We start from the raw sequence: 22917 nt of genomic DNA on the forward strand, positions 1-22917 counted from the left end.
AGATTGGACTTGCACTCTATCGCCTCTCTGGGTTTGGGGAAGAACCATGATCCATGCCTCCTGGCTAGAGAACCTTCCCATCTGGCCACTCGGGCCCCCTCTCCCCTCAGACATCGAGGGTGCTATTGCTTGTTTCTCTGAAGAAAGGCCCCCCTCACTCTTAGGCAAGGTTAACAGGATAGAAAGGGAGCATCTGTTTATGAGAAGGTTATCAAGTGAAAGGCAGTAATACAGACTCCAAACCAGCCTTTCAGAGCCTCTTACTTATTATTTAATTTGGCTCCAATACGTGAAATTAGGCTAATGGCTGTTAAGTGGTTAAGGCGCGCACATTGTCCATCTGCTCTGAAGGCTGCAGGCCATTGTTCTGTTTCAAAGACTGAGGAAAAATAATATGAGAGGAGCATGCTGTTAGTTTGAGAGCATCATAAATGCATCTCCCCCCCCACCCCCTCGGCTTTTTATTTCTTTTCAGCTCCAATGCTTTTCCTGCTACACGGTTAAGAAGTTCTGGAAAGCAAGTTTTTTATGGACTAGAAGGGCAAGCCAGTCTATCTCAGCAATGCCACAGACGCCAGCTGTTGCAATCAACAGGCCCACTCCTGTAAGGTGCTGAGCACCCGCCGCTCCCACTTGGTGTCAACACCATTCAGGATTAGGCTCTTCCTGAGATAAAGCATCTCTGTTCCTCTGGGTGCAAGAGATCAGCACGCAGCAGGCATCTGGGCAAAGAACCATGGGCGATAACGTCCCCAGATACCACCCCGTGCGAGAGCCTTGGATCATTGGATCAGGGCCAATGAGGAAGAGAGATCTAAAACTTCACAGAGGCCCTTGCCAAGCAAAGGTAGCAGTGATGCCATCAAGGGGGAATTACCAGAGAAAAGGGGCAAGGGCAATCCTGGGTTATGGACAGGAGACAAGGAGAGCTGAGAAGAGCAGAGCGGAGAGGGCTTTAAGTGGCTGCTGCGTGTCTCCCTGCCTGTCTCACCACTCTGGCCATCAAGGATTAAGCAATATGAACTGGCCATCCTATGGCTTTTCCCAAGGGGGTTCCCTGCTTAGGAAGGGGTTTGATTACCTTCCAGGTAAATGACATAACGGGGGCAGGTTAAATTGAATCCAATTCTGATGGAGACCTTTAGAATGGGAGGGTCCAATGGATGCTAAAAACTTCTCTCCACGGAGGTTTTTGGCTAAAGCTAGACTAGAATAATCATGGGATTTAATCTAACACTTTACGCACCCCAGCTCTCAGAAAGCACTTTGCAAACAATGAGTCACCCGGCATTCAGCAATAGCTCGTTCACGCATACAGCCTTGGACATTAGAACCTGGGTTTAGTGGGGGAAAATCCAGGACACTGGGACAATCAGCAAAGAGAATCATGGGAAATGTATCTTGTCTGTGGCCCTCCCACCAGAAACAGTCCTCAGGAAATTCAGGCTACCATCTCATCTAAAGGACGGCACATTTATTGGGGTCAGCATTTGACAGGGACCCAAATCCCCAAGCATCAACCTGACCTGCGGGCTCAGAGCAAGCTACTACGTGAGCCCTATTTGCTCGGGAGTTTTGAGAATGACAATGAAAACGCAGCCACGTGGCACATGCCAGTGCCAGATGGAAGAGCGAGTGTGTGCCATTGTGTCCATGAGTGAAGTGCACTGTGTGCGAGAGGGCTACTGCTGTTCGTGAGGAGAAAGAATTACCGACAATCACAGCAGCACCATGCACCCGCCCGGAGGCACCGGGAAACCAGTAGAACAGAAGCTGCATTTCCATAGGGCACAGCTGTTAGATTCCAGAGCTTTCGGACTAAACACGTCACAGATTTCCCAGCAAGAAGGGCAGCAGGGTAAAGGAGCCCTTTATCTGCTGCAAAAAATAATGGGCTCTGTTCTCTGATTGGGGGCAATGCTGCATCCAAATGAGAGGGATTATTTCTGGAGAAGAGGGACAGTCCTGGTGACGAAAGCGAGGGTGGCTGGAGAGCAGTTAGCTTTGGCCTTCATTAGAACAACGATCCCATTTGAGACCCTTCTTTATTTAATTCCTTCTCCTCCAAGCCTCGAGAAATGACATGAGCTAAACAAACCTCCCCCTCCAACAACAGCCCCATAGTTATGCTAGAGGTTACTCTGTGGTCCGGAGGTCATTGCAGAGTCATGGCAGCAGAGGGGGAACAACTAGCTGTCAGCATCACCCAAAGAAAGGACTTGAACGTTTGCAAATGGTTCCATTTCCCCAACTCCCCAGTGGTGCCCTGACTCTGCCTTCCCAAGGTCTCCCTTCCCTGTAGCTGTTTGCGATATCTACCATCTCCATCTGCACAATCTCTCACTGCCTTTATCTCCGAGTCCTGCATCTCTCTGCAGGAATCTGTGTGAATTACTCTTCCTCCCTACTCTATCTATCCTAGTTCATTAGTCGTACACAAGGTATATATATTCAATCAATCTCCATGCGCTCTGATGGTTGGCGTGTGCAGAATGCAAGCAGACTCCTGCACTCGGAGGCAGCTGGTTACAACAGTCAGAGAACAAATCTCCAGCCCTGATCTGTTCATTTTCATAACGGCCTTTCCTGGGTCCCAATGGATCAACCCCCTGCCCCAGCTGCACCTTCCATCCACAGTTAGGGGTCAAGTTTATGGGAAAGAAATGAAAGAAAGACATTGAAATGTGTGTTTATTTCTATGTGCGATGTTAGAATCAAATGGCTGCACCTTGGAACAGACACCAAATTAAGATGGTCAGTGTATCTCCAGCAGCTCTGCACCTGTTTTTAGTGATGTGATCACACACTGAAATAAACGAGACGCATGCAAAGTTGATATTAAGAAGATCAAAACCTCAAGAAACTAGTTTTGCTTAGGCCAGGCCTATACTAGAAACAATGTTACATGGAGGTGAATTTTTGCAACACTGTTATGCCAATAAAAGTCCTAGTATAGATGCAGTTATAGTGGCATAAGAGTGCATTTACCAGTATCGCGTATTTCACTTGCCAAAATGGCACAAGCTATACTGGCAAAATCACTCTTATCCTATTATAAACTGCATCCTACGCTAGGAGGGTTTTAAGTATAAACTAGGGCTAATAAGGGCTTGTCTACACAGCCGTGAAGTGCAGACTATGGGGGCGTGAATTGCAGGGTAGGCTAGTGTGCTGTCCTGTAACTCCCCCATATGGACCCTGCTGGTGTGAACTAAAAGGTACCTAGTTTGCGTTAACATTGTCTTCTTTCAAACAGGACTAAGTTAACCAAGCGTGCTGGAACAATTTGTATAGTGGGGGTGCTGAGAACCATTGAACCAAACTGTAAACTCTGTATATGACGGAAACCATTTCAAGCCAGGGGGGATGGCAGCATCCCCAGCACCCCAAGTTCCAGCACGTATTAAGTTAATGTGAACTAAGTACCTTTTAGTTCATGCCCACAATGTCCATATGTGGGAGTTACTGCATATTACATGCTGCAGTTCACACCCCTGTAGTCTGAACTGTGGCTCTAGCCCTTGACCAGGTAGGTGGAGAAGTTTGCTAAAGCTCACAATTCTATTGACTGAACAAAGGAAGATGAATCCGGAGCTGAGTGAACTTGAGAAGTTCTATGATCTTCCAGCGAACCGGAGACAGGTCACGGTTGCAAAGGCTGGGCCTAAAATATCAAAGCAGGTGAAAGGCTGGGAGTTTTGACTGTACGTTGCCTTACATTGAGGAGTTTATCTGAGACTGAGATGTCTTCTGAGCAGAACTGAGATGAGTTGTGCATGACAGGTACTAAGTTATGGCTTTGTAGAATCTGAACTCTCCTCAACCTCGAAAACGGGAGAAGTTTCGACCCAGATACGGATCCAAACTTCACGGTTTGGGCATCTCTCTAGACCTGGCTGACATAGGACATGGAATATAGGAGAAACACACACACACACAGCTTTGGAGGAATTCAGGTTGTGACTTAGGCCTGACCCTTCCCATGAAACTGCCTTCAAACCAAAAATGCTGAGTCATCTGCAGCACTAGCCATAAAAATCCCAGAGACCCAGGCTGAGAGAAAAGCGTCTCCTTGCCTGTAACTATAGTGCTGGTTCCACAATGCTGCAGAGCAGTGTACAGGAGGGAGCAAGAGCATTACAGTGCTTAGCTTTTGATTATCAGTGTTTTGAAGGGTTTCTTGGCCTATTTGCTGGCCTAATTTGGCGAGACTTTCTTCAGCACTAAGCTGCCAATTGCAGGAAGGGGAATATATTTGTCTATGGGAACCATGCTGAGCTTAAAGCCGACAGAGGAGAAATGAGAGAGGAGATGCCCTTTCGGGAGATGGAGCACAAGGTTGTGGGACAGAGCTGATCTTGGAGGTGGTCTCTGACAGGCTGCAGAACCGGTGAGGGCTGAGCGCTGTAGGTCTCTGATTGAGCCTACAAGCGTGCTGAGTGCCTACAGAGAGGTCCTTGGCTTGCACTGATTTCCAGGAGGCCTGGAGGGTGCTAAGCACCTTGCAGGATCCGGAGGCAAGACAACCAATAGAAATAATCTGACTTTCCCCACTAGGGAAAAAGAGAGAGGGGAAGGAGTTGCTTGGATTTTCTAGCAACATGGACCTGGCAGGAAAAGCTAATCTGGCAATTCCGCAGCACTCTACCTCTCCCGCCGGTATATTCAATGTGGGTGACTCCACAGCATGCTGCTTTTAAGAATCTATTGCTCTCAAAGACAAAGTTATTGTAATTTCCAGCCACTTACAAAAAGGCGAATTTTACAAGCAATCAGACTGAGATCTGGATCACCCATAAGTGTGGCATAGTGAGGCCAAGAAATTACATGCAACAATCTAAATGGGACATTTCCCCGACACCAGGACATGACAGCCAGAGGACGAGTGTGTTGGAGGGGTCGTTCTCAGTATAGTTAACTACTGAGGATTGCTGATGGAGGGATATGGGTAGGAAGGAATTGGGAGCCCAGGGCAGAGGAAAGGGAGTAGTGTCCCATCACAGGTCAGGTGAGTTGACACAGGTGCCCATTGCTATAAGGGAATGAAGGTCTGCACTGTCTTGGGGTTTTAAGGAATGTCCTGCTAGGGGGACTGCACGGAGCAGGGCATGGGTAAAAGACTTGGGACAACCTGTCAGCCATAGGTCACCTGTTCAAACACAGCCCCCTGATCTGCCACAACCTAAATGATGGTGTCATTTGATGGCTTCACAATGGCCTCATGTGAAGAGAGTCCAGGTCCCAGTGGGAAAGAATCTATAACTGGTAGAACTAACTGCCCCCTTGTTGTGAGGATGAGCAGAGAGGCCAATGGCCGATTGACCTCCTCATCTCCTCCCTAGATGTGATCCTTCCAGGTCAGGTCTGAGTCATAGTGCTATTGCAGAGAACCTGGCCTCCCCACTGCCCATGCTGTACCTCCCCTGTGGCTGAACGGAGAGGATGCTGGTCTCCAGGACAGCCAATCTGCCAGTGCCACATTCACACACAAATGGATTTTCTGGTTTTTAAATGATTATGCTCCCCTCATGTGAAATCCAGGTCCCGCAGCCACTGGTCTGCATGTGTTTCCCTGACAGCCCTGGATCCAGGAGCCAACTGGCAGCACTGGCTGCATTTGCAGGGGAAACGGAGTGGCAATGCCAGCTTTTAGTGACAAAAGGAGTGTTTATAACAGGCGCAGTGACAGCTGTCCGAATGCCACATTTATTTACAAAACGTTAGTTAAATTACTGACAGTTGGCGCTGCAAAGAGAAAGCCGAGAGGAAGAGCTGACACCTCCCCATCTCGCTCACTCAGCAGCACCAGTTCCTCTTTGTAGATGAGAACGTTTTGTTCCCCCTTTCCACCAACTTCTGTCTCTTGCATGCCATGAGACTACGCCACCTGAAGGCACTGAGCTAGAGGGCGGGGGAATATGCTTAAATTAATAGTGTCATCACCGTGGTGATCGTTACAAGCTGCCTGCAGCTCAAATGCTGCATCACACCTTCCTGTTCCCGCCTAAACCTGCCGAGGGCCTGATGCTGCTCAATGAACTTTGCCTTTACAAGAGCTCAAGGATTACAGTGACAGATGGACTTGGCTCATCGTTTGCAGAATAAAGTTAGGGCTGGTGATTGACAGCCCTGGGGCCTGAATCCAAAGGAAAGGTGCAGCCCATGTACAGACGGGGTAAGATTTTCCTACATTAAAGCTGGCTATCACACCTCAGCTTTTTACTGAGAGGACCCCTTCTAGGAGTGAGATGTGGTTCATTCAGGCCTAAACCACAGGCCGGGACTACCTGCAGCTGGGCCACTTGTGATGTGGAAAATGGAGTGAGGTCACCAAGCAGGCTACAGAAGAGCTGTATGTTACCCCTTGCAGACTTGAAAGGCTCCACCTCTCACTCACCTCCCCAAAAGTCTGTGTGCTCATAACTTAAGCCCCTTAAGAAATTGCTGACACTGTTCTCCATGAGGCACGGAAAAGCAAAGATCTTTAGGAGTCAGGGGTGAGACGTGCAAATGGGAAAACTCCTGGATTCAGAGCCAGTTGGAAATTAAAATTCTCCAGGAATCCATGAATCCATAAGCCTGCAGTTATAACATTTGTATGTGTGCACACACGTGTGTGTAGCCCAGGACTGAATAAACATGAAGACAGGATTTCCCCAGCCCTGTCTCAGGGGAAGCAGTCCTTCCAGAATTGGGGCAAATCAGGTCATTCTCATTATAGAGCATAATTATAGGAAACCCAAAATAAGATCCATCTATCCAGGGTTAAACACTGCACATACTGTCATGGAATCTGAGCATCTGGAGACAGAAAATAAGCGCTTAAACCTCTTGGATCTCAGAAGAGCCATACATGAGTCAACGGGCAGTTGATGTTCTTAGGAGCAAAATGCCAACATCAGAGAGACCAGGTCTCATCTCTCTCACACATACACAACCCATCTGCTATAGGCTGGGCGGAATCCAAAATGCTCTTTCATAAACAGAACATCATGCATGGTGTTCTACACTGATTTACACCCCCTAAAGCCAATTCGGTTGCAATGGGTCTTAGCCAGCCTAGGATTTGCAGAAATTGACACTTAGCGTGAAGTTTGCTCTGAGTGGAAGAAGGTGACCCAGATTCTGAGGTTAGAAAGGACCATTGTACTCCACTCATCTGACCTCTTGCATAACACCTGCCCGAGAACTTGCCCCCAAACAATTCCTAGAGCAGATGTAACGCAGACTAGAGCTGGGTGGGAACTGGATTTTTTGTTTCCTGGAGAATTCTAAGATTTCCAAATTCCTTCTGTTCTTAAACAGAATGACAACAAAACATTTCAACATTTCCTGAAAAAATGACATTCTGGAAAACGTATTGTTTGGGGTCAAAACATTTTGATAAAATCAAAATGTTTTGTTTAGATTTCAACTTCTTTTATATAATATAAACTTTGCAAAAACTGAAATCAAAATCTTGTGATGAAAAATGGAGATGTTCCATTCTGAAAAGATCAAAATGCTTTCACTGCAATTTTTCTTTCTAAATGAACTTGTCAAAATCAACTTAATGTTTCCTTTTCACTGAATCAGCATTTTCTGACTGAAAAAATATTTCCAGCCAGCTCCAGTGCTGAAACTTTTTACCCATCCAAGCTCCTCTTTTCCCATTCCCCAGTTGCACCTGGGAGCAGACTCTTCTTTTCCACGCTTTCCAGAAAAGCTTTCCAGCTGCTCAATGGAGAGTTTATGGAAACAGCCAAATGTTCTAGAGGTGGGTGGAGAAAGGTAATTCCTTCCGCAGAGGATTTTGATACTTCAAAATCTGGTTTCATTCCAATTTGGATCAAAACCCCAAACCTTTCAAAATTCTCCACAAAGGGGGAAGGAGCCATGGGCATAGGAATCCCAGGCTGTGAAGGAGTCATGGCCTAAAAGCCAGCCCCCCCGCAGGACTTCCAGAGTCTCAGCTCCCCATCCACCTACCAGCCAGGCTGCTGAGGCGGCAGGTGAGCAAACTAGCAGGAAACAAGACGGTTTTCCAACGTAAATCTGCTGGAGGTCAGGGCTACGTTGGAAATTTGGCAAAGTCAAGCCATCGCTGTGGAACATTTCCATTTTGAGGAATCAGCAAATTCTGATGAAACAAAAAAACATTTTATTGGAATTTCTCTTACCAGCTGTAATTCTGATCATCATTTAATATTAATAGGATCTAGGGAAAACAGCTGATTTTCCAGAAAAAAGCCCCAATCTTCAGAAATAAGGAAATACCAAGCTGGGTGCATAACCATATAGTAAGCAAGTGCCAAACCCTGTAGTCTGGGAATTTCAAATGTGACTATGGGAAGCAGGTGCACAGGGCTCATTACATTTTGTTGCAAGTTGAGCACCTAACTCCCATAGGTCCATCTGAAAATCCCAGCTGTGGTCTTTACGCGGACCCCGCTTCCTTTGAACTCAATAGGGGTTTCATAAGGACTGCAGAAATGTTATTTATTAGCGACTGGCTTAAACCAAAGCCCTAGATCCAAAACCCTGCGTTGTGAATGGTTCAGGATTGTAGCCTAGATCTGTATAAAAATTTCAAGACTAGCCCCTATCTCAATGATGGGTCCAAACCACCTTGATCCTCAGGGTGATTCAAAACCTGGGTTTGAATTCTGTGACTATGCCCCACTTCTGTTATTCATGCAATTTTACTTCTTCTTCCTCACCTCTGAGAATTAGGCTTGCCTGCCTGCTCTGTACGATGCTTCTCATTAGAGGTGCCCAGAAAACATGAGCTTGAAAAACTCTGCTGCTGCTGCATGGAGAAAGCGAAGCTGAGAAATAATGAACCCACCACAAAAAAAAACAGACTATAAAACCCAAACTAATGAATGTTTGGATCGTCTCCGGGGCTCTGCATGTGTCTGATAAAACAGACGCAGGTGTCAGAGCCATTTATGGTTGCAGGCTCAGAGTCGGTCAAAATCTCCCATCTCTGGAAAAAAAACTGTGATATTTCACCAGCTGCTTGTGTTGGAAGGTAGTTTTATTCTTGACTTACTCTGTCCTCATTGACATGCAGAGCTGAACTCCCTCGTCTCTAATTCAACAATCTGTGCCCTTTCTTTCTACATCCCCCCACCACACACAGTAGTCACCACCTTTAAGTGCATCGCAGCCCTTCACTGCCTTGTCTCAGTCGCGCCACTAATATTTTTTTTCCATCAGCTGCAAAGTTAACCTGACACACTGATCCTAAAATCACCCGGCTCTCTAACTATGCACATAAACTCCTTTCCTCTATGGCTGCTTCTTTGTAGGGGGACACACCACTCATTGCAGGCGGAAGCTTCCGTATAGGCAAAAGTGAGATTTTTAATATACTAATAATTTGGACATGGTTCAGCATTATAATGGATGCCCCAGCACACGGAGGGGTTAGCCTGATTCTCAGGACATTTTACATAAGGATATTCTGGGGCTAATCCTCCATTGCTTTGTACAATGTAACCGAATCAGCCTGGTAGCATTTCACACACATGCAATATGACCAAAGATGCAAAGCTGTGTCTAGAAGGTCTCTCTGCCTTGCTACCCCACTCACAACTTACTAACAGTTTGAACATTCCAGCAAACCCAATTTTTTTCTTCCGGCCTGATCCAAAGTCCATAAAGGATAAGAAATAGACTCTCATGGACTTTAATGAGTCTTCGATTCGGCCCTTTGTCTCTATTGCACTGATGAGCTAGCATTCCCGCCCCCTGGTTTGACCGTATATTTTCATTTCAATTCTGTTACCCTTTATTTTTTACCCATTGATATGACTGGAGATTGATTCATCCCCTTTTTGGGGGCCAGGAGACCCCCCAAAATAATGGAAATGCATAAAACTGCCAAGGTTTTTTGTTTGTTTGTTTGTTTGAGGAGGGAGACGATATAGGAAGATGAAAACTCTTAGCTGGAGTTGATCGGCGCAGATCCATTGAAGTCAATAGAGTGACACTGATTTATTCCAGCTGAAGAACTGGTCCCCAATATGTATTAGTTAATACGCATATGCCACAGTAAATCCGCCTGCCACTATAGAGTAAGGAAGTGGTGCCAAACAACAACAGGTGCATGGCCACTAAGGGCTTTGGCAATGCCGAACGAGATGATATGAGGATGAGGCGTTGGATAAGGATTCTGGTTAGAGATGGAGTCGAGCTATCTGGGTCTTCATCCTTCATACCCCAGCTCAGGACATTCAGGTCTGAGCGGGTGAGCAGGTGGCCGGGACCCCAGCAGGCAGCAGTGTGCCATTAAAAATCCGGCCCAGCCCGGCCCGCTCTTCTCCGCCCCTCTTGCCAGCATTTGCACATGCTTTCCTGACCTCCGTCACGTCTGGCGGGAGGCTGTGTTTCCGGGTTAGCGTGTCCGTACCACTACCTGGTGTCCTCGGAGTCTGAGCGGCCCCGGAAGCAGCATGGGCATGGGCAGGAAGGGGGACCCGGCCCCACAGGAGCTGCAGCGCCCGCGAGGCTTGTAAGTGGGGAAGGGTCCTGGGTCCCTGCTGCGCCGTGCACCCACCCACCCTAAGCACGGCCGGCCCTGCTCCCTGGACTCAGGCAGGCTGCCTCAGGGTTGGAGCCCTGGTGCCGGGATGAGCTTGGCTCTGTACTGGGGCAGGACGCGTCCCACAGGCCGAATCCGAGACTGGGGGCTGCGGCCCGCCGCCTGCTGGACCCTGGGAACAGCTGGGTTGCGCCTCTTTCCCCACCCCAGGTCACTGGACCCCACTCCCCTCCGGCATTGAGGGTAGAACCCAGGAGTCTGGCGCCTTAGTCTCCGTCTGCCCCCCACCCCCTCGCCCAGCTGGAAACCTAGGAATCCAGAGTCCTCCCTCCCAGCACTCCTTCCCCGAGAGTCACACATCAGCCCCTTCCCAGAACCCAGGAGTCCCAACTCCCACCCCGCTCCCTGCCCTACCCTACCCTCCCTCACACATACCCCAAGCCCTCTGCCCTGATCCCTGCGTCTCCCGCATCCCCCAGCCCTCTGTCCTGACCCCGGCACCCCCCTCTCACACCCTCAGCCCTCTGCCCTGACCCCTTTCCCCCCTCTCATATACCTCCAGCCCTCTGCCCTGACCCCTGCATTCCCCAGCCCTCTGCCCTGACCCTTGCACCCACCTTTCTCACATCCCCAGCCCTCTGCCCTGACCCCTTTTCCCCCCTCTCTCATACCTCCAGCCCTCTGCTCTGACCCCTGCACCCCCCACGACTCCAGCCAACTCCAGCACCCCCACACATACCCAGCCCCCCACACCCCCAGCCCTGACTCCTGCACCCCCCAAATCCCCACCCCCACCCTGAGCACCAAATGAGAGCTCCTGCACCGCCCCCAGACATCCCCACCTGCATCCCTCGCACCAAATGCCCAGGTAAGTGCTCCACGCCCAAACCTTCTGCCCCAATCCTGAGCCCCCTCCTTCATTCTATCTCCCGGCCAGACCCTACACCCCAATCCCCAGCCTGCTCCTGCACCCGCAGCCCTGTGTTCAGTGCACTCCCACCCTCAGCTCAGTGCAGAGAGAGAGGAAGGGAATGAGCTCAAACCAGGGAGAAGGTAGGTCCCCACTCTATGTGGGCAGGGCCAGGACCCCAGACCGGCAGCGGGCTGAGTGGCAGCGGGTTGAGCCACTCAGCCCACTGTCGGTCTGGGGTCCTGACCGCCGGCCCCGCTCAGCCCGCTGCCAGCCCCAGGTTCTGGCTGCTGGCCCCTTGCCAGCCGGGGTCCCGGCTGCCGGCCTAGGTGAATGGAACCCCAGGCCAGCAGGAGACTGAGCGGGCCGGCGGCATAAGATCAGCATTTTAATTTAATTTTAAATGAAGCTTCTTAAACATTTTGAAAACCTTGTTTACTTTACATACGACAATAGTTTAGTTATAGAATATAGACACAGAGAGACCTTCTAAAAAATGTTAACACGTATCACTGGCACGCGAAACCGTGAATTAGAGTGAATAAATGAAGACTCGGCACACCACGTCTGAAAGGCTGCTGACCCCTGGGCTATACAAACCCACCTGGAACTCCATATTGCCATGGCTTCGCTGACCCAGGACCAGAGCCTCCATGAGCTGCAATCACTCATTGCAATCACTCCTTCATGAGCTGGGACACTCCTTCAGACAGGTCCAGAGCACATGATGCTCTACAGGCAGCCCGTCTATCAGAAAAAAATATCAAGGGAAACCTTCCCCTGGCTTAGATGGAAACGGCACTTAAAAATCCACCCATATCCCAACTGTTTCCACTTAAACCTGGTTCCATCTCAGCCACCTCTCTCCCGTCACCGCGATGTACTAACAAGTCACTTTAGCAATAAACTCCCCTTATAAAAACATGCCACCGTGAGCAAAGCAATTGACTTGGAGGCTGCAAACAAGTTTCCCTTGAACAATAGACACCGGTAATAATGCTCCATGCTTCCACAGCCCCTTTTGAGTGAGGCGCTTAAAGTGCGCTGCAGGGCACTCGATTTTACGGGCGAAAGGTGACATGACTTGCTGCGCAGCGAGGCAGAGCCCGGGATGGAACCCAGGGGTTCTGACTCCCAGTGCTCCCCTCTACAATTTGCAATGATTTTCATGGCGAAGGTGGCACTTGGAGGGTGGGTGGATATGGGCGGAAATGTGATCTGTGGCTCATGCACACACACGCCTGTATGCAAAGGCCTTAGCACAAAATCTATTTAATTCTTGGTTTGCCAGCCTCTCCCTTCCAGAGATCCTTTAAAGGGATTGGGCCTGGAAGGGAAACAGAAGACACTCCCGTGACCCAAAATGAGGTTCCCGTGACCCATGTGGAGCAGCAGGGGATCAAGGCAGAGTGAACAAGGCACTGAAGGGGCCAGAAGAAGTTGTTCATGATGGCGTCAAACGAGTCAGTGGCTTAATTCTCTCCTGGCCCTGCACACCTACAGTATTGCCCAGGCTGCGCCCACAGCTGTGGGCATTTTTACAGCTCAGGGAGCAGCAGAAGCAGCGTGACTGCTCCTCTGCTTTGGAAGTCAGAAGCGGAAAGCCCAGATCAAGCCCCCAAAGACCCCACCCGTGGGCAAGCCGGGAGGGAAAAGCAGGTAGGAGTTCTGTTCTTTTCTGGATGAAGCTCTGAAATGAACAGTTGCAGAAGGTGAAAAAAAAATACCAAGTGGTGAACATTCGGGACATCAGAACGGGATATGAATATTTCATGGGAACAGCATGCGGGGGCCTGAGCCCGGGAGAGGAACATGAGTACTGATCCACTAGCGGGGAGTTGGCTGGGTGTACGAGCATGCCGGGAGTGAGCCGAGGCAGGAGCAGGGAGTGCTGGGGTGAATGGTGAGAGACTCAGGCTGACTCTGACTGCACTGGCGTGAAGGAGAGGTGTGAAAAAGCCCCCCACATGACTGCAGCAGCACCCCTTCAGGGAGGGACTGGGGTCCAGGAACACACGGCGTATTGTACGCAGGGCTGCAGAGTACAAAACCATGCGATTCACGGGGCCATTCCTCATCGCTGCCCCGCTTCCGACTGCTGCCTCCACCTGCATGGGGATGGTGGCTGTCCCACTCTACCTTCACCAGTCTAGCTCTGCCCACTGCCCCATTTCATCCGCTGCACTCCACTCACCACCTGCACTGTCCCATCCACTGAGTGCCTGGCACTGCCCATCCACTTCCACCTGCCCCTGCTGCCCTCGGCCCTGCTCCAGCTTCTTTTCAAAAGAGCACCAGTGGACATTCTGCTGGAGGGGCGTGAGGCCCAGCACTCAGATTGTCCTAAGAGATCCCTGCCCAGGGTCCTTCAGAGTGACAGCTGGGGAGGAGCTTTTCTCTCCCCTGCATCCTGGCAGAGACTCTCTCAGCTCATTGATTACAAACCACTGGCAGCAGACCAAAAAACCGCAGGAGAGATTTCCCGTCACTCAACCCTGGCAGCCTGTAATCGGGCCGGAATCAGGGGCTGTGCTTGGCACAGAAGAGGGCGAGATTCCAGTATTCATTAATGTGCTCAAATATCCAAAAGAGACAAGCAACAACGGAGCAAAGCTGAGCCCTGGTGTAAGTGGGTGCAGCTTCCCCAGGGTGAACCAAAGGCGCACGCTGCATGGGCTGAATTTTGCCTTGTGTTTCCACTAGTGGGAGCAGGGGAAAAAAACCCACAAGCTGCATTCTCAGCTGTGGACCCGAGGAAAAGTTCAGAGCAAACCCCAACACTTGAGCCAGAAGATTTGCAGGAGTTTCAGAGGAACCAAGCAAACGTTTTGAGGGAATTTCAGCCTCTTTTCAGTTCTAGGTGAAAGCTTGATGTGGGTGACATATGAACAGACATATGAAAGGCTTGAAATCTGAGCACTGCCCCCAACTGGCTGCATACCAGAAATCAGCCCGTGTGTTGGAAATATTAAACTAAGACCATTTTCAGAGAAAACAGGCCTTTTTCTGAGCCAGGTTCTTTTTTCACTTAGGAACTGAGAAGTTTCATAGTAGTCTTCATGAGTCCAAATGAAAACAGGCCTGGAGCCGGCCCTGCATGTAAGAGAAGTGTCATTCATGGTATATCAGTGCTTCTGGTCCAGCTAGAAACGGGAAGCATAGAGGACAATGGAAAGGAATATGACAGGCCTCAATCTTCCCATGACAATGAAGAGGTTAAAAGGAGTTACTGTAGGTGGCTGACTTCTTGTGGAAGTGAAGGGAAAGTTATTTACTTGTTCCCATAATATAAGAAGTAGGGGACACCAAATGAAATTAATGGGCAGCAGGTTTAAAACAAACAAAAGGAAGTTCTTCTTCACATAGTGCACTGTGGAACTCCTTGCCTGAGGAGGTTGTGAAGGCTAGGACTATAACAGAGTTTAAAAGAGAACTAGATAGCCATTAATGGACTTAACCTCCATGAATGTATTAGCCAGGATGGGTAAGGAATGGTGTCCCTCACCTCTGTTTGTCAGAGGGTGGAGATGGATGGCAGGAGAAAGATCACTTGATCATTACCTGTTAGGTTCACTCTCTCTGGGGCACCTGATATTGGCCACTGTCAGAAGACAGGATACTGGGCTGGATGGACCTTTGGTCTGACCCAGTATGGCCGTTCTTATGTTGGGAGCATTAATTTATTAATGATGTATCAGGACACCTAGGACCTTGGACAGGAGTCCTTTATTACTGGAAATCTGAACAATTCTCATCTCACGTCAGCTTTACAGTAGGGTAGCTCCGTTGATTCCAACAAAGCTACTAACTGATTTATACCAGCTTAGGTGAGATTAGAATCCAGGCCTTTGTTGTTGTTTTTGTTTTTTTTAACATTAACCAAACTTTTTTTAAAGATTGGGCTTGGTTCAAGTTTCGGGTGAAGGTTCAGGTTAGTTTGTCTATGATGGGAACCTTCTCACTCATCATTAACACTGAATAATGTTAATAGTACCATGTATGAGATAATATCTTCAGGCTGGGCTGAAACTCGACCTGGATAGTCCAGTCTTATAGCTATAGTCTTATAGCATGGATAAACCTGTGTTCCCCACAACTTGTGCTGGAGCTGGGTGGGCACTTGCAGCTCCGGGGACTGGTATAGGCAATGGCACATTCCAGATCTAGGCCACCAGTTTGAGGTAATGCCCATCATTCAGAACCATCTAATTCAGTGGTCTAAGCCTCTTCCATCTGGGACATAAGAACATAAGGGACCCCATACTGGCAGGTCCTTTTATCTAGCCAGGACCCCTTTCCCACTTAGCGATACAGGAAGGACAGGGTGGTTGTGACCCCTCGACAGCCATGCATGATCCCCTTTAGAGTCATGACAGCCAGGTCAAGGACCCGGATCTAATAACTGATCTTTGGCATTGATCTGATGAATTAGTGGCCATTCAGCCTGGTCGCCCCTTGACAGGCGTGCCGCCTCTCCTAAAACGACCCTGTAACAGACATTAGCTCGGCCCCTGAGCAGAGAGGTCAAGGACTGAATGGACCAGGGAGAGTGGACCCTTCTTTAACCCTGTGATAGAGATTGTTCTATGCCAGGATGGAAGCACGTTGGCATGGGGCGGCTTGAGGAGTTTCCCTGGTCACTGTCCAGGTTGTAACAGCGCTGTGGACAAAGACTAGCCTTCAGTCTCCCCAGGGCTGCCAATCTGGTGCCTTTCACAAGCGCTGAATTAACTTCATTCTCAGGGACAGCGTGGACAGAGTTTAAAACAGTCTCATTGGCTAATGTGACAGAAGTCGGAGGAGGAGGAGGGGGGGGGGTGTCCAGGACTCTCATAGTGCTCCAGGGAATGTGCTTCTTTGGCAGCCAAGTTATTAAACTTGTGTTCCCTTTGCTGGCTGTGAAAGGACAAGAACAAAACTCCAGAGCCTCCTGCTTCCTTCAAACTCCTTTGCTGCAGTTTGCTGCTTTCCAAACTCAAATGGAAATCAGCTGGAAACAAGGAAGCCTTTTCTTTGAGTCACTTCCATTAACTTCCATGCTGCCAGCAGTTGAGGGGGCATTACCCACCTACAAGGTCAGAGGAGAAACCCATTGGTGGTGATGGGGAAGGACAGTGGCCTCACCCAGATCAGCACAAGAGCATTACTATTCGGAACAAGTTAACTCAAACAACAGATCAATAGTTACACATGGAGCCAGCCTCTGCCATCAGGCTTCAGACAAGGAGGGTGAGGAGAGAGTGCAAGAGACGCTCATGCGTCTTTGATTTCTTATCTTGGAAATTGTTATTTTCCTGCACTTTTCCCCACCAGCCAGTAACCACTGCACAGCTCAAAGCGGGCGTGCCCACAAGTGTCTGTGACTGCCTGTGTACCCACGTGAGCACACGTGTGAAGTCACAGGTGAGCACGGTGCACATGCTCATGCATATGGGTGTAGGGCATAGGCATGGTTTGCATGTCTATAAGCACGTGTGGGCACGGGCATCTGTGAGCCTACACGTGGTGTGTGTAACCAAGAGTATGACTGCTTGAATAATGATTCTCAACATGGGTAGAACCCAGAACCAGCCAAAACACAGTCCTCTACCACTTGAGCTAAAGGACTAACTCCATGAGATGATACATTAGTAGGCTGTTATCTTTGATGTGCAATGGCCACTACAAGGGTATTACGCTCACATGGTTCACACATCCCTGGGAATGCATGCAAGGTGTAAATGTGCATCTCTTTACGCACATTGGTGCACGAGTGTTTGTGTCTGTGGATGTCTGTCACCAAATAGTGTCTCTCATTAAGCTTCTCTGATGGATGGGCTCTAGTGTCGAACTCAGCAAAGCACACGGCCGTCCCGGGGTGCTGGCTGAATGCATTCAATATCACAGCTGCTGCCTGTTTAACTGAACCCACCGTTCCCTGTGGCAGCCCATCTATGTGCAGGATTTTTCACTCTTTCCTACGGGCCTCATTCATAAAAAGGGAAATGGCCCGGCTGCTGACTCACCCTATTGATCCTTTGTTCTAGGCTGACCCCACAGGAGCACTCGCAGTGGAGTACATCTCTATCGCGCGCAAAGTGCCCAGGCTTACACGAGAACGAGGTGACTGGGATACACCCCCAGCTCTGCCAGAGCCCCCCCCCCCCTCCCGCCCCACTGCCACTCTAGTCAGACCTGACACAGAGACACAAAGACCAATTCACATTCTCCTTCCCTTTGAGTAACTTGGCGGGTGGGGAGGGAGGGAACTGGGGTGTCAGTCAGTGCCAGCCTCCTGGTCCGTATCCCAGTGTCACCTTTGCTGCCTGGTGGCCACATGCCCCTGCCGGCTCCTGTGCCTTTTGCATGCATTCCGGTCACAAACGAAGCACTGGCCACTGCTGCCCATGGTGGGAGTCAGGACAGGTCACCGGCGAGCTTCTCCCAGGCTTAGCCCTGACCTGAGTCATCCCCTGTTTTTTCCATTACTAGGCACCCTCACACACAGCCAGGCTAATGCGGATCAGATACGAGGGACAACCACCCTTCTCTTCTGCTGCTGGGATCCTTGAAACCCAGGAATCCTGCAGCGAGCAAGCAGGTGCAGGCTAGGAGGGAATTGACAGCAACCCAGCTGGAGGAACCTGTGAGGTGTAGTCCCTACATTGGCATTGTGATTATATTTCCAGGGGCAGTACATGGCCCTAATTTCATTTCTTTTCCCTGCACCGCTCCAAAAGAGACACTCAACCAGCATTCCATGGCCTCTCCCCTGGAGCCAGCCCCACTTTTTGCCCATCCTTGGCACTGCTCCACTCACTGACGCAGAGAAGTAGGAGAGTTTAGATTTTGCCTGACACACCCCGCAGACGGTCAAGTAGCGCCGGTGCAACACGCGGCCACTAAAAAGTCGTCCCTGAGCACCACAGAGTTTTAATCGCCGGTTGTGAAGCTTGCAATTAAAACCAATCATTTAAAGAAAAGAAAAGAAAAAAAAAAGAAAGAAAGATCCTCGTCATCGGAGACAGAAGAGACCTATTAGACGACCATGTCCGTCTGCTGCCAGAGGAGGAATGGGTGTCCACATAAAGGACAGCCCACATATCGCATTGATTGCGATCTGAGACATTATGTGTTTGGCAGCATCCTCAGCCTCTACATCCCTTGAATAAAGCTCATCTCTTCCCTTTAAAAAGCCCCCCAGCATGGCTAACAGAGGAGGGAAATGCCCCTAGCCGTCTCTGAACACTCCAAAGAGTTAATGCCTGCAGGGAGTGGAACCCCCCCCACCACCACCATGCCGGAGCGTGCATGCAATGGGATTTTAATGAGCAGTTCTGCAGGCGAGGCACGCTGGCGTTTGCACCCGCCATGCCTGGCACCAAACTGACACCCCTCCCATCACTGACACTTTATGGCTGCTCCTCACTCTGCCCCTCTCATGCCAAAAAGAGCCCGCTTCTGGCTCTCACTACACGCCTGTCGGTGCCTGCAAACCAAACAGGGGACTCAAACTTCAGCACCATTTATACTTTGCAAACACACAATCCCAGCTCATGTTTATTGGACATGCCCGGAGGCATCTTTAACAGCAACATCAGCCTCAGAGGACCAGCTCTCTCCCGATCCCAAAATACAGGCACACACAAGCCCACATGTTCTACGACGTGACCAAGCCCCAGCCCCAGCAGTGCCAGAGATGCCAAAGCCTGAAACCCCATGCTGGCAATCCAAGCAGACACTGGCACAGAGGTGTAAAGACTAATTCCCACTCCCCTTCTCTTTCAGTAACTTTGAGGAAGGGAACTGGGGTGTCAGTGAATGGTAACTCCCTGCCTGGCATCCAGATCTCGCTGCCTGGCATCTATATTTGCCGGCCCGCCCCCTGCGTAGCATCTGCATTCCAGTACCGAGTGGGTAACAGAAATTGCCCTCTTCATTCCTTTGCAAACACCCTGGCGTTCTCTGAACCGACAGCCGCTTCCCTAGATCAGCAACCCTCCCTGCCCCCCTCCCACCCCACTTGCCCCGAATGCAGGAGTCCCAGACTCAGCGCTGCATTTTCTTCCCCGACTCGGGGGTCTTCTCCCGCCCCACTCAGGACAAAACCGGCCAGAGCCCAGGCTAAGCAGCAGCCGCCCCCCGTAGCAAGGTGGCATCGAAAGCCCCTGGGGCCGGAGCACCCACCGAGCAAGACCCCTGTAGATACCCAGAGGGAAAGCAGCTGCTCCTACCTGAGGGTGGCGCTCTCCCCTTGTCTGACGGTCACGTTGTCCATAGCTTTGGGGAAGGTGGCATCTCCGCTGCGCACGGGCACTCCTGCGGGCACAAGGAAGAGCAGCCTGAGACAGAGGACGACGAGGCACCTCCAGGGCACGGCTAAGCCCCCGCCGACCCCCATCCTGGGCAGCGGGGACTTTCCAACAGGCCAGCAACACCCCCGACAAGGCAGCCAGGAGGAACCGGGGCGCGGGGGGAAGAGGCACACGGGGCGGGAGCGCAGGGCAGGCACGGAGCTCCTCGGAGATTAGCAGCGCCCCTGGCAATCCAGCCTCAGAGACCCGAGCGTCCGGAGGGAGCCCCCAGTGTTCCTCGGGCGAGGGAGGAGGAAGGGGGCAGCGGGGTGCAGGGGCAGAGGAGGGGGCGCGGTGGCTTCCCCGGCCGGCTCAGTTCGGAAGCTCACTTTGCCCCGGCGAGCCCTGCCCCCGCCAGCTCTAAACTCCCATCTCCCGCCGGCGGCGGCGAGAAAGTGAGGAGCCGGGCAGGGCCCTCCGCGGGCGCCGGGCACCGCAGTCCGCTCCGCCGCTGCAACTTGCTGGCCGCGCCGGCTCCCGCCGCCCGGGCTCGGCTCGGCTCGGCTCTCCGGCGGGCGCAGGGAAGGAGCCCGGCTCGGCTCGGCTCAGCGCGGGCAGGGCGCGGCGGCCGGCGGGAGGCGCGAGGCGCGCAGCAGAGGCGCGCAGGAGCCGGCGGCTGCCCCCACTTTCAGCAGCCCAGCTGCGCGCTGCCTCCCGGCCGGGAGCATCGCCTCGGAGCTCGCCCGCCCGGGCGCTGCCTTCCCGGGGTTGTCATGGCAGCGCCTCCATCACTGACCAGCGCCCGGGCTCCGGCCCCGCCGCACTGAGCAACGCGGAGCCGCTGCGGGGCTCTCCCACTTTAACCCTGCCCGCGCCGGGCCGGCTTTAACCCGCTCCTCCCCACCAGCCCGCCTTTTCGCGCCCCCCCCCCCCTTTCAGCGACCGCGGCCACTTTGCTCCTTCTAGCGCAGGGAAGCTCCAAGCCCATCGCAAACATTAATTACTGCCTGCAACTCGGGATTATTACCCACCACCTGACAGACGGGGAAACTGAGGCACGGAGCAGCAAGGTCACACAGGGGGTCAGTAAAGGGAATGGGAACAGAACCCAAGGCTCCCCGTCCTGTCTGTGCTGGCCATAACACCACACTTCCTAACGGGGCTGGCAAGCTCTCACATAGGAGCTACTTTAATCCCTAAATACTTTTGTTAAGCCACTCATAACTTCGGACATAGTGCAGTTGTATTATGCCTAGTCATTCCTCCCTCCCTCCACCAGCTGCTCAGTGTGTTGCCATTTCTCTGCACAATTTCCTGCAGGTAAAAGGTGCCAGGTAGACAGCCCTGGAGAACGAAGTCCTTTATTTAGCCCAACAGGTACAACGCAGGCAGCCGAAGCGCCAGTCTCCCACTATACCTTAGTGTCAAGCCCTGGCACACATAACTCCTGCTGAAGTCAGTGCAAGCTGCAGGTGCCCAGCACTTGTGAAAGTCAAGCCCTTCATGCCTGCTGTAAATGGTGGTTTTAGTGGTGAAGACACTCAGGAACTGATCTGAGACTTCCCAATTCCTTTCCACACACAGGGCACCCACCAGCTATTAGATAGCACCAGGATATATATGTGTGTGTGTGTGTGTGTGTGTTTTGGTTTGTTGGTTTGTTTTTAAATCCCTGCCAACCTGAGCAGGATTCACACTGGTGACCCAGATGTGAAAAGATCCATAGCCCACTACTCATCCCTGAATTTCCCACTCCCCCTGTAAACTACTATTTAATTAACTAACTGGGCTAATTAATTTCTCAAACATTATGAGATTTGCCTGGTAGAGAAGACACTATCAAATAAAGCCTTATTTATTATTATTATTATTATTGTTATTGAGCATGCTAATGGATTGCAAGAGAAGGGAATGGCTTTGCCAGTCTTTTTGTGCCTTCTTGTCACATTTTTTTAAGATTGTTTGCTCTGAATTTAGCACTGGTAGAAGGTGCTGGATTGACAACCCTAGAGGCAGAAGTCATATTTATCCACAGCTTCCGCATTTCAGGAACAGACTCCCAATAGGAGGAGTGAGACAAATAACCTAACTAAGTTTAAGATGGAGCTTGATATGTTTATGCTGGGGTTGCCTGTGATAGCAGGGGACTGGACCACATGACCCAGGAAGTCCCTCCAGTTACATTCACAGCATACATACAGCAAAGTTAGCTAAAAGCATAAAATATTTGGGCTGGAAGGTTGCAACGTAACACTACTTTATTTCTTAAAATTTGGCATGATCACGCACACAGGAACCCAAAAACAGAGAGCAGGCTGCTTCCCAAACCAGAGGGACACAACTCACCCCACTTTACTATTTCCCTGTACATTGATTGCTGAGCCACCAGATTGCACACTTCCCTACAGAGGCCTCTAACCTGCAAGCAGGATCAGGAATACCCTTAGGATTTAAAGTGAGAGCTTGGTGTTTTTACAGCACCTTCCAGCCCTAAGCTCCCATTTTCCCCCCTGCTGTGGTAGGGAGATTCTCACTGGCATGAGGAGTTCAGTCTCAGTGGTCCATTCAGTCCCAATGACTGCCAACAAAGGGTTAAACTGACAATTCATTGTTTCCTTTATTGTTGTAATGCTCCAATGCCCCAGTAAGGATTGGAACCCCATTGCACCCCACCGTACAAAACAGAGTGGAAGATACATATGAGGCAGAGTGGAGGCTTTTCAGCTAGGAAGAAACTTGAAGGCAAACTGGGCTTATTTCACACAAATCTTCCCAATTCTCCTCCAGGCTACTCGTGACCGGTCTGTTGGCAAGAGACCGTTTTCCTTTAGCAGCAAAAGAGGAACTCCATTCAGATAACCCTTCTCTGCCTGTTTCCCAATGCACAAGGTGCTGTGTTGTATTCTAGGTTAGTGGGAGCTGCTTAAATCAAAGCCTTTAAAGGCTTGTCTATGGTGGTGGGGGAGTTCTTTCAGGTAGACCCCCTCCATGTGGACACTGTTATTCCAGTACACATAAAACCCATGAAATGTATTGCTCACAGGAATGTTGTACAACACTCACTAAGTCTCCAAGTCCCACCACAGCATGCACTGGGCTCAGTTTAAATCATCAGATGGATTCTCTTTGGCTGTTCTCAAGTCCTGGGTGGGCATCTGATGGGGAGCTTTTCCTCCCATCTTTGACACCCCACTAGTATAAAGAGA

At 50.6% G+C, this 22917-nt stretch overlaps 1 protein-coding gene across 7 annotated transcripts in view; it reads right to left on the reverse strand.

Annotated features, from left to right (window-relative positions):
• Positions 1-22917, reverse strand: part of LOC123354650 (neurotrimin) — a 654629-nt gene that overhangs the window by 251808 nt on the left and 379904 nt on the right. For 2 of the 7 annotated variants that reach the window (XM_044996769.1, XM_044996771.1), the window contains exon 2: positions 19652-19736. In XM_044996769.1, the coding sequence (XP_044852704.1) occupies positions 19652-19736 (85 nt within the window). The other 5 variants (XM_044996768.1, XR_006574793.1, XM_044996773.1 and 2 more) reach the window with 4 other exon arrangements.

This window comes from Mauremys mutica, chromosome 22 (genome assembly GCF_020497125.1).
Source record: "Mauremys mutica isolate MM-2020 ecotype Southern chromosome 22, ASM2049712v1, whole genome shotgun sequence".
NCBI classification, from domain to species: domain Eukaryota; kingdom Metazoa; phylum Chordata; order Testudines; family Geoemydidae; genus Mauremys; species Mauremys mutica.